Below are 11,791 nucleotides of genomic sequence, written 5' to 3' on the forward strand. Positions count from 1 at the left end.
GTCCTCCTCACACTGTCCTCCCCTCACACTGTCCTCCCCTCACACTGTGCTCCTCACACTGTCCTCCTCACACTGTCCTCCCCTCACCCTGTCCTCCCCTCACACTGTCCTCCTCACACTGCTCTTCCTCTTCCTGTCAGGAGCAGGCACCCTGTGATGATAGTGGCTCTGCTGGCTGTGCTCCTGGCCCCACCTGTGGTGCAGACTGCTAGGATCAAGAGGGCAGGTAAGTGCTGTGCTCAGAGCCTGTTCCACAGGGGATGTCTGTTTAGTGATTCTGGGACAGACCAGAGTCCAGGGCAGGCCCTTTGTGGGTGTACAGTAGCCCAGGAAGCCGTGGACAGCAGTCATAGAGGCTATAGCAGTGGGATTCCGAGTGAGCCTGACTCCCTCCCCGCTCCCCCTCCCCGCCCCCTGCCCTGCTCCTGGTAGTGGTCTTTACCCTCAAGACTCCTTCCTCTGAGAGGTTCTGGAAACTGAGACCAACTGGGTAGTAGACATGGGTGTTGGGCAGCGTGTGCCTCCAGGGTCTCCCCAAAGCAGGTGCAGCCCTGGTCCTGGCCCAGGACAGTCTACTCTCGAGCTCGGAGGGGGTCTGGGCATAAGACGGGGCAGGAAGCGTGGTGGGCAGGACACCCAGTGGTTGAAGAGGAAGAGCCAAAGGTGTGTGTGTGGGGCGGGGGGTTGGCTTAGAGTCTGACACAAGAGTGTCCAGCAGAGAATGTGGGTGTGAAAGTGCCTGTGGTTCATGTCCTGTGCCCAGATGCGGGGTCCCCTGGGGGTTTGGGGACTGGGAGACTGGGCATGCTTGTCTGCTGCACCTTGGATGACAGGTTAGGTCTGGCAGGAGTGAACGTCGTGACTTTTTCCTTCTTTCCAATCCCTCCCTTCAGATCCCATCACGTGTCATGTATGTGAGATGGAGAACTCCTTTAACTGCACAAAGCCAGAAACTTGTACCACAAAGGAACCATATTGTGTCATCGCTGCGGCAAGTAAGTGTTCATTTGCATTCAGTCCTTGTGGGCAGGGCAATCCAGGCTTTCAGAAATGGAGGCTGTGCATTAAAGGTGACTTCCATACACAGAAGACAGAGTCCCAGAGGTTGGAGTGTGACGGTGCAGCGTGGAAGATTTCAGTACTGGGCAGCATGGGCCAGGCGGTGAAGCAGGCCCCAGCAGCAGCTGGTCCTGGTGAAATAGTAAGATGTGGGAGAAAATAGGCAGGAATAGGCATTTCTTTGCATCCATTCTTGAATGAAAATGTGAGCTCTAATGGTGTCAGACGCCTGACAGAGAACAGCACCTAGAGCGATGGGCTTGACGTGGGTTTGTGAGGGGCAGGCCCCGCTGTACAGTTTGCAGACCAACTGCTCAGTCATCCATAATCCACCCAAGGGTTCAGGACACAAGGAGAGCTCCCTGAAGTGGATTCAGGAAACACACAGCGTTCTGCCCAGAGGTATTTTTCAGCACTTTTGAATTCAAATTCAGTTCTCTTCATACTACTCCCCCACCTCCACCCCTGACCCCCACCCCACATCCATCCCAGGTCTCTGTGTTGAAACAGTGGGCAGGGTTCTGTTCGGTTCATGTGAACTTTATTCGTTAATATAGAAAAATGGAGGTTCTAAGAGCCGCCCCCACCAAGATCCAAGTTGGGATGGCCTGAGATGCTTTTCCTAGATCTGCTTGGTCATTTGAGCCTACCCTTAAGAAGTGGAAGATCAGGGCTGCAGAGAAAGCTCAGCGGTTAGGAGACTGACTGCTCTTGCAGAGGACTTGGGTTCAATTCCCAGCACCCACCTGGCGGCTACAAACCGTCCTTAACTCCAGTTCCAGGGGAATCCAAAGCCTTCTTCTGACCTCCATGGCATTGCACAACACGGGTGCACTCACATACATGCAGGCAATACACTCGTACACATAAAAAAAATCAATAATAATAATAAAATATTAAAAAAAGAAGTGGAAGATCAGGGCTGGAGACATGGCTCAGCTGGAGAGGTTAAAAGCACTGGCTGCTCTTGCAGAGGACCCTGGTTCGATTCCCAGCACCCACATGGCAGCTAAGAACCGTCTGTAACTCCAGTTCCAGGGGATCCAACGCCCTCTTCTGATCTCCATGGGCATTGCATGACACGAGTGCACTCACACACATGCAGGCAATACACTCCTACATGTAAAATAAAATTAATAAATAAATAATATATTTAAAAGAGAGGCGGGTCAAAGACCCTGCGTTTCCAAAGCATGTGGAGGCCACACAGCCCACCCCAGTGCAGCCTGTTGAGTGCGGTGCTCTGACAAGATCCCTAAGGGATGCAGGGTCAATTGGCCGACAGAAAGGGCTTTGAACTCATGTGATTCTCTTCCCTTCTTCCCTACTAGGAGTATTTCAGCGGTTCTTCCTGGTTTCAAAGCAGTGCGCCAGTTCCTGTCCCACAGAGGCGTATTTACCGACTCTTGCACCTCAACCAGATGTCCCTCCCCCGCCTAAGGCCTTTGTGCTTGTGAGGCCCATGCCCTTCATGTACACAATGTGCTGTCAGTGGAACTTATGTAATGCAAGGTACCCAGGAATTGAAGCTATGCAGTTCAGGGAACAGCCTGGGCGTGCAAGTGAGAGGAGACACCATCACCTGGAGCTCCTTCTGCCCTGCCTTGCCATGCTCACTACTGCTGTCCTTAAGGACCTCAGCCTGCTGTGAGCTTAGGGGGCCTAGATCAGGCCTTGTGAGGGAAGCAGGGTTGGTTTCACTGTACCCCACCGGACCCTACTGATTAAAGTTGTTTTCCATTTGTTACCTCTTGGTTTGACTCCTGGGAACCTCAGAACTGACGGTGGCTTGGTCCTCCCCAGGAGCTCCTCCGCTGGCTTTGCGGCCAGTCCCAGTTCCCACAGCAGTGGTATGGGCCAGCGTCTCTGACCAGGCTTCACCTTCCCTTTTTGCTTGGGAGGGCCTCTGAATCGGTGGGGAGGGAGCCCATGTCTCACTCACAGAGGCAGTGTGCTCAGTGCTTCTAACCTTTCAAGGATCCCAGGATGGGGGATGAGATGACTCAGGGCGAACGCCTCAGGAGGGGAGACTCCTCTGCATGGCCTCACCCACCGCCTGGCGCTGGTGCATGAATTCATGAATTTTCCCACACAGCTGTGTCTAGTGTGGGCCAGGTAGACGGCAGCAGGGATCTCCCTCCCTGTGTTCAGTGAGATATAGCCATCCCCAAGAACTGAGCACCCCCACTCAGACTTCCCTGCGAAGCAAGGACTTCCTGTCGTGATTTAGGGTGGGATATGCTTCCTTCCTACCTCTCCTTTCTGGTCTCAGGAACCTGGAGTTGGGGGAGGGGGGCTGGGAAGTCTTCCAGAGAGACTGTACTGTTCCTGAGGTTTAGAAGACAAGGCCACCTCTGTCACAACCAGCACTGCAGACATGAGCCCAAAGTCAATTCTGGGGACAGGGATCAGGGAGGGTCCCTGAGGGATGGCCAGTGTCTTCAGGACTGGAGGGGAACTCCAGCGTCATTTGCCTGTCACAGGCCACGAGTTCATAGTCCTGCCCATGGCGCTTTCTCAGGAAGAACAGCCGAGCCATTCCCCATGCCTCTGGGTGGAGGTTGGGGTACTACTTTTGTTACTGGGGAGGTGAACACACAATGGAGTTGACATAGCAGACTGTCATTGGAGTCCATCCAAATGCAGGATACAATCTGCAGTGGAAAAGAATAGGTCAGTAAATAGGAACATGGACCAGTCTCAGTCTGGAACTGGTAGGCCTTTGTCAACATTAGGAAGGACACTCATTGACTTCATGATGGTTGTCATCGTACAACATTGTCACAGGTTGGGGAGCTACAATGAATTGAATATTCAGTCTGCACTGCACGTGTTGGGTAGTCTTTCTAGAAGGATCTCTGTGGAAGGCAGGAGATGCAGAGGTTAGTGCTTAGGAAAGATCAGGGTTTGAGATGGATGCTACATTATGAGGAGGCTTGTTGACAGCAAAGACGAATAAGTGCTGGACACAGCCCCACTGGTCCAGGGAAGGGCCCTCACGCAAGCCAGGGGACAGAGGGGCACAGATGAAGATGAGTCTCACGACAAATACCACAAGAAGGCCAGACACATCCTCCCAGAAAGATCCTGTGGGATGTTCAGGAGATGGCGTCTCTAAATTAGCAGGCTAGTGGGGGGAATGAATTCATATTTCTCTCTGTCTCTCCTCTTTTTGAGACAAGGTCTTACACTCTAGTTCAGGTTGGCCTGGCATTTGCTGTGTAGCCCAAGATGGCCTAAAACTTGAGGCCCTCCTGCCTCTGCATACCAAGTGCCGGAATGAGCAGAGGTGTGAGCCAGGACACCAGACAGACATTCTTTTCTGACAGTCTTGTCTCTCTGGTTATCTCAGAACAAGAGCTTAAACAAGGCTCGTCTTCTGAGTAGCCTGATAACCATCTAGGACCATCCTTAAGGGAGGCCACAGGGGAACCCAGCACTGCGGAGGACAGGCTGAGCTCCATCAGCGTCGAGCGTAGGCTTTGCCGGCGGCAGCCCAGGTACACCAGTGGACAAGCAGGTTGCTGATGTGTATCTGAGTGTGAGCCACTCCACGAGGTCACAGGGTAGTAGATAACTGCACCTGGTTTCAAAAGAGCAGTTGAATGGGCAGGTGTAGGTCCTCATAGCTAACACTGTCAACTTGACAGGATCAGAATCATCTAGAAGATGAACCTCTGGGCATGGCTGTGAGAAATTTTCTAAATTAGGAAGAGTCACCCTAAATATGAGCAGCCACCTTCCGGGGTAAGGGAAAGGCATGTGAGCACCACATTCATCCCGCTCTGCTTCCTGACTCTCGATGCCGTGTGACCGGCCACCTCACCGTCCTGCCGTCCGTGCCTTCTGCACTTGGTACACTGTACCTTCGAACTGGAAGCCAAGATAAGCCCTCCCTTCTGGAAGCTTTTACCAGGTATTTTGCTACAGTAATAAGAACAGTGGTCAACACAATGAGACAGTGGTGGTGTGTCTGTCTGGTACACAGTTCAGTTCCAGGCACCAGACCAGCTAAGCCAGCAAGGAGCCGTCGAGGGCTGGGCTGTGGAAACTTGATTGCGCAGGCGAAGAAGCCAAAGCCCGGTGGCAGATGATGGACACAAAAGACGGTGCCAACGCTGGAGGCTGGAGGCCGAAGGATCACAGGGCAGAGTGTCGGCAGCGGTGCCAGAGCCGAGTGGGTTGGACAAGGACAGCAGGCACGGCAAGCCGTGAGAACCCAGTGCGAACAAGCAAAGGGCTGGCACCGTCCAGCAAAGGACGTTAGAAACTCAGGGGCTGCGTCACTGGGAGGATGCCTGTGCTGTGACAGAAAACCCCCACGTCACAGCCACTCGAACAAGGTTCAAAGGTGTGTTCGCTAGTAGATGTCAAGTACGGAGGTGGGCAGCCCAGGGCTGAGCATCCCCAGTCAAGGGACCCCACGGCAGGCACCGCTGCCCTGAGGCACAGGCTGAGGGTGATTGGGAAGCACAGACACCACAAAGCACCATAGCTTGTGGCATTGTGAGTTCTCCAAATGGAAGAATGCCTGCCCATGCATGTCGGGTTCATGCGCTTGAGGTACAGAGACATCTCCTAAGGAGAACAATCCTGCAGGCCGCTGGCCGCCCCTCTACTAGCTTCCCTGCCGCTGGTCTCAGAACCACATAGCAGCACACAGGAGGGATCCAGAGCCTGATCTGTGAGAACAGCAACTGAGCCACCCCAGGGCACAGGTGGAATAGTCCATAAACCAGTGGACAGGCTCTCGAAGCCTCTGTACCGTTGAACAGGCATGTATTTCGGCCTGAAACTCTGTTCCCTAACAGGAGTATTAAGAAAGCTTTTACTAGGCCAGGTGTATTGGTCAGGGTTCTCCAAAGAAACAGAACCAGTAGAATGAATATATATGTATAGAGATTTATCAGCTTAGCTCACAGGATAGAGTCCGAGTAATCCAACAATGGCTGCACCACACTGGAGAGGCTGAGAATCCGTAGTCGCTCAGTCCACGAGGCTGGATGTCTCAGTAGTCCCAATCTGGCGCTGAAGGGCTGACAAATTCCCAAAGATCAGCTAGTCTTCAGTCTACAGCAGCAAGACGAACTCACCAGGGAGAGAGAAGGCAAGCAGCAAGAAGCCTGGCGTTCTCCTCTGCCGTGGTCTTTTATACCGACTGCCATCAGAGGGTAACGCCCACATTTACTGTGCATCTTCAGCTTCAGATGATCCCATCAAGAAGATCTCTGTCATTTCAGTTAATCCCAGATCCAGTCAAGGTGACACCCGGGATTAGCCATCACACGGTGTGGTGGTACTTGCCTTTAGTCCCCAGCACTGGGGAGGCAGAGGCAGAGCAGATTGCTGTGAGACTTCCTACAAGCAAAACGGTACTAAAACAGAAAATAGTGATCATTACCATTATTAGAAAGTAAAACAATAGCTAATCCAATCCCAGTGTAAGGCCTTACGACCTCGAACAGTTTAACATACGATGGTATGTTTTAGGGATGAATACCAATCACCACAGCAAGGGAGGAAAGCACAGTCATTAGCTCTTGATTACAACTTTTCTTTTTTTAAATATATTTTATTTATTTACTTTTAATTAATTATAAATCCAGGGTTCCCCTGGAACTGGAGTTACAGATGATTGTTAGTCTCCATGTGGGTGCTGGGAACTGAACTCAGGTCCTCTGCAAGGGGAGCCAGTGCTCTTAACCACTGAGCCATCTCTCCAGACCCCTTGCTCAGGACTTTTCATGTGAGATAACTAAAAGGAAATTTCAATAAAGTGGTAAATGTTACCTACAAGAAACCTAGAACAAATACCAGAATTGATGATGAAATGTTAGAAATGATCCACGTAAATTGAAAAACCATAACAAATGTATATGACCTTTGCCACAGAACACTGTTACAGGGCAGGAAAAACTCAGAAACTAGAGTGAGATGTGTAGAGATGTTTTTCTGATTCCAGCAAGAGGACTCACTAGATACCTCTTGGGTTACTATACCAAAATGCCTTGGGCTGCATAGTTTATAAATAATGGGAATGTATTGCTTTGCAGCTCTAGGTCTGGCAAGTCTAAGGTTAGGGTACCAACATATTTGGTGCCCGATTAAGGGTTGTTCCTCTTGGATGGCACCCTCTCTGTGTCTGAGCACAGTGGAGGGGCCAACAGGACCAAGCATTAATCTTGTCCATGAGAGAGGAACCTTTGAGACATACCCACCTCCCCAAAACCACCACCACCAGCACCACCATGGGGTCAGGTTTCCACATGAATTCTGCAGAGCCTTAGACTGACAGACCTGAGCAGCCCTGAGAAACTGCCTGTTGCAAAACGCCGAGGATGCCGAATGAAAAACGCTGCGAGTTCTTTGTGACCATGTGCCGACTACTTCTGAGCATGTCAGAGGCGTAAAATCAAATCAAATCCTAAGGCCTGGTGAACTAGGAACTGGGCAGTGCCTGGTCACGCCCTGAGGCCGGCAGCCTTCGGGATGCTGGTTTCCTTGGGCACTGCAGTGCCACCTGCAGGGAACAGCAGGCACAGTGGCACCGGATCTCCAAAAGTAGGAAATTAAATGAAAACACAAATAAAGGGCTTAGGAGGAGCCACACCCCAGATGAAGCCAGGGAAAGACACAGCTCAGAAACTTGTCTGTCTCACATACGGCATCTGCCTGGGGGGAGCCAATGAATGGAGAAGTTTCTGCTGAAAATCTAGAAGGAATGGATGACTGTGGAATTTATATTTCCTGTACTTCCGTTTGGTCAACTCTAGGTCAGGAAACAGATGTAGAAGCTGGGGAGGTGGTTCAGGGGGTAAGAGCTCTTGCTGTGCAAGTATGAGGGCCTGGGTTCAAATTCCCTGAACCCACACTTTATAATTTATCATTGTTAATTTTTAACGTGTGAGTGTATTGCCTGCGTGTATGAAGTACACTTGTGTCATGCAATACCAATGGAGATCAGAAGAGGCCGTCAGGTCCCCTGGAACTAGAGCTACAGATAGTTGTTAGCTGCCATGTGGGTGCTGGGAAGTGAACCCCGGTTCTTTGCAAGAGCAGCCAGTGCTCTTAACCTCCGAACCATCTCTCCAGCCCCAGAATCTACATTTTAAAGTAAGCCAAATGTGGTTATGGACACCTGTAAGTCCAGTACTGTGGTGGGCGGAGATGTAAGGATCACTGGACTTGCTAGCTACCAGGTGGGCTCTAGGACAAGTGAGAGATTCTGACGTTAAGGAATGAGGCAGAAGGAGAGCCACAGCCTGACACTTGACGTCTTCTGACCTCTGCATGGCAGTGTACACCAGTGGTCGCACCCCACACACTTACACATTCCCCGCCACGTACACACCAAAAATAAATAAATAAAATGCAATTTTGACTGAAAAGAGAAATAAACCTAAGGTAGTGAGTTGGTCTCACCCTTTCAGTACTTGTGAAGGCAGAGGAGGAATGTTCTGGAGTGACAGAATCCACAGCACAGCCATGGTTGGAACATACTAGAAACGTGTTCCCTCCTGTATCAGTGTTGGAGGAGGGGCCCTGAAAGGGTGACTAGGTTGGGTGATTAGGCCGCAAATGGACTGATGCTGCTACAGCAGGAGTGGGCCCTCCCTGCAGCCCACGCCCCTGCTTTCCCCCTCCCCATCGCTGCAGGAAAATGAAAAGTTAAGTAATAGGGAGATAAACAGCAACCAGACAGCAGTGATCAGGCCTTCGGGGGTCCATCTAGTATGAAGAATTAAGGAATTGTGCGTCGTGTTTGACAGTAAAGAACCACATGGCGCCACAGCACCACACGGGTGGCAGGGGGCGGGGCTGGCAAATTCTCGTGGGTGGGCTTTGTTCTGGGGGTAACAAGCATGAGAGACTGTAGGCCTGGTTTCTCCCAATAAAGCACATTTACAGATTTGAAACTTGAATTTCATACGTTTTAAAGGAGTTTCTTGTTTTCAAACAGTTAAATAAATTTTAAAACATTCTGAGCTCATAGACCCTAAAAACAACAGCTGGAATTCTCCAGGCGTCAGCTTTCCAGCTCACGTCCAAGGCAGAGGTGTGTGTGATCCCATTTGGGGTTAGAGGGATGAAATGAATTAATACAACTTGAAACATGGTACTGCCCAGGGAGCTGGGGCTACAGCTTCTGGAGAGGGATGCTGGCTGCAGCTAGGGTCAGGTTGGGACCCTGAGTCACAGGTATGGTGTCTGAACTGGAGGGGTAGGAGGGATGTGTGTATGAGTGCGTGTGTGTGTGTGTGTGTGTGTGTGTGTGTGTGTCTGTACTCTGTGTGTGTGTCTGTATCTTTGTATGTGTGTGTGTGTGTGTATGTGTCTGTTTGTGTGTGGCTATGTCAGATCCTGAAGAGTGGTCACAGGTGTGGGGTCCGAGCTGCAGGAACGCAGCATGGATATGGGCAGTGAGGGAGCTCGGGATGGATTCTGTGCTGGAGGGGGCCAGTGTATGAAGCTGGTAAAGAGGGAGCTCAGGTTCTGAGACTTAATAGGAAGGATAGGTGAAGGACATGGTTGTGGAGTCTGAGTTGGAGGGGCCCATGGTAGGTGTGGACTCTGAAGAGGCAGGTCTGGTGTCTGAGCAGCACCAGCACCGTAAAGCCAAGCCTGGGAACCTGCAACCTAACATCACCACAAAATGTACACAGTAAGTGCTAACAGAAATAGAGGTAGCCCGGCAGATCTCAACATACTTCCTTTGGTATATGATGTAATAAATCAGAAAATTAACAAAGATATTTGAGCATCAAGATAACAAAGAGATTAACAAAAAGAATGTCTTAAAAAATATTTAAAAAAATAAGCATGGAACTTTAATCACACGATAAAGAGCAATCAAGCTCTTGGGTGTTTATCTCCAGAGAAGGAGATACGCCCACCCACACCCACGGGCACATACACAACCTGCACATGTGCGGTAACAATTTCAACAGTATGGTCATGATCCAGACAAGTGACTGTTACGTTACCTTGCAACCGAAAAATTAACCTTAGCTCGTTTATTATGTAGACAAGCTCACTGAGCCATGTGCTTCTGTTGTGACCAGATCACATGACCTATTCCTTCAAGACCCTTCCCTTCTCTGTACCCAAACTAATATATGACTGTGGGGCTGGAGAGATGGCTCAGCAGTTAAGAGCACTGACTGCTCTTGCAGAGGACCTGGCTTCGATTCCCAGCACCCACATGGTGGCTACGAACCATCCTTAACTCCAGTTCCAGGGGAATCCAAAGCCCTCTTCTGACCTCCGTGGCATTGCACTACACGACATGGGTGCACTCACATACATGCAGGCAATACACTCATATACATGAAATAAAAATAATAAATAAAATATTTAAAAATATATGAATGTGTGAATGCCTGTTTTACACATCAAAGCCCTGCAAATAGTGTTTATCTCACCGAAAACAATGAGATGTGGGACATCCGCTTGTTGTATGTGGTGGTCTAAATCAGTAAGGATCAGAAAGGGCAAAATCCTTCTCTGACAAGGGTCTGACTTTTTTCTTCCCCATTTCATGCTGGATAGACTGTTTCAATAAAAGAACAAGCAAGCCTTTGTTCTGGAGTACAGTTCTGAGAGAGTCAGAAGGAATGAGTTCTCAGAGTTCAGGTCTGCTCTTGGATTAAAAATGGATGCTGGGAGTCAGGCTGTTTTTACGTAGGCATCTCCATGATGTAAATCCCCACACAAATGCTGTAGCAGCCATAACCATGATTGTCCCAACTCAACACAAGCCAGGGATCCTCCAGTGGAGGAGTGTATGGACACACCAACCATGGCTCAGTCACACCACAGAGGACAACTCAGCAGATGACCCTCAGGCACTTTCTGCAGCCCTGGTCATGGCCTGTCTGCCCCTTCCAGGAGGACAGATGTGCCACTGTCTGAGGCAAAAGGCTTTCTGCTCTCCATCTCTCCCTTTGCCCCTGTGCAGTTCTGGGAGCAGACTGTACGCAGCTAAGGCTTTAAAACACAGGAAGGGTTGTGAAATCCTGGCTCCCAGAGCCCCGGCCCTTTTCCTCTTCCTTCCCTTCCCTTTTCTTTGCTTCTGTCCATCTCCCTTCTTGCTTCTCCAAGATGGAGGTGCCCATGGGAGGTCTGGACTCTGAACAGATGGGACTGGAATCTCAGGAGCACCATGAAGTTTAGAAGCCTGATGTTGACTGGCCCTAGATCATGAGAGGCAGCTGTAAGACTTCCAGGAAATGTATGGGCCTTTGTAAAGCACAGTCATGATCGGAAGCGAAATGTCCATTCAGTTGTATGAACACAAAGGCAGTAGGAAGCCTTTGTGTCTCCGACCCTGACTCCTCTTCTCTGCTACCTGTGCGCTTGAGCTTGTTAGTGTCTAGTGTGCCTGAACGCTTAAAACGTGTGAGTGGCCAGGTCTCCACAACTCAGAGTTCAGCAGTGGCACAATGGTGACAGCACAGTACCGCACAGTGGGAACATCTACACCATGGGAATGGGCAGATGCTGAAATCAGGTCTTGACGAAGCACTTTCATGAGTCTAGACGGGTCTCCACAACTCAGAGTTCAGCAGTGGCACAATGGTGACAACACAGTACTGCACAGTGGGAACATCTACACCATGGGAATGGGCAGATGCTGAAATCAGGTCTTGACGAAGCACTTTCATGAGTCTAGACTTCAAAAGGTGACAGTGGAGACGGGTGTGGTAGTGCACGCCTGTAGTCCCAGCACCGG

General features: G+C 50.3%; 1 protein-coding gene across 1 annotated transcript in view; it reads left to right on the forward strand.

The window, feature by feature from the left end:
* The window catches only part of Ly6k (lymphocyte antigen 6 family member K), a 34,122-nt gene that overhangs the window by 5,971 nt on the left and 16,360 nt on the right, over positions 1-11,791 (forward strand). Inside the window, exons 2-4 of the mRNA XM_008851079.1 lie at positions 141-226; positions 894-995; positions 2,391-2,546. Coding sequence (XP_008849301.1) covers positions 141-226; positions 894-995; positions 2,391-2,546 — 344 coding nt within the window. The remainder of the gene's footprint in view (positions 1-140; positions 227-893; positions 996-2,390; positions 2,547-11,791) is intronic.

The sequence above is a fragment of the Nannospalax galili genome, unplaced genomic scaffold, assembly GCF_000622305.1.
Source record: "Nannospalax galili isolate Female #2095 unplaced genomic scaffold, S.galili_v1.0 scaffold525, whole genome shotgun sequence".
Taxonomy (NCBI): Eukaryota; Metazoa; Chordata; class Mammalia; order Rodentia; family Spalacidae; genus Nannospalax; species Nannospalax galili.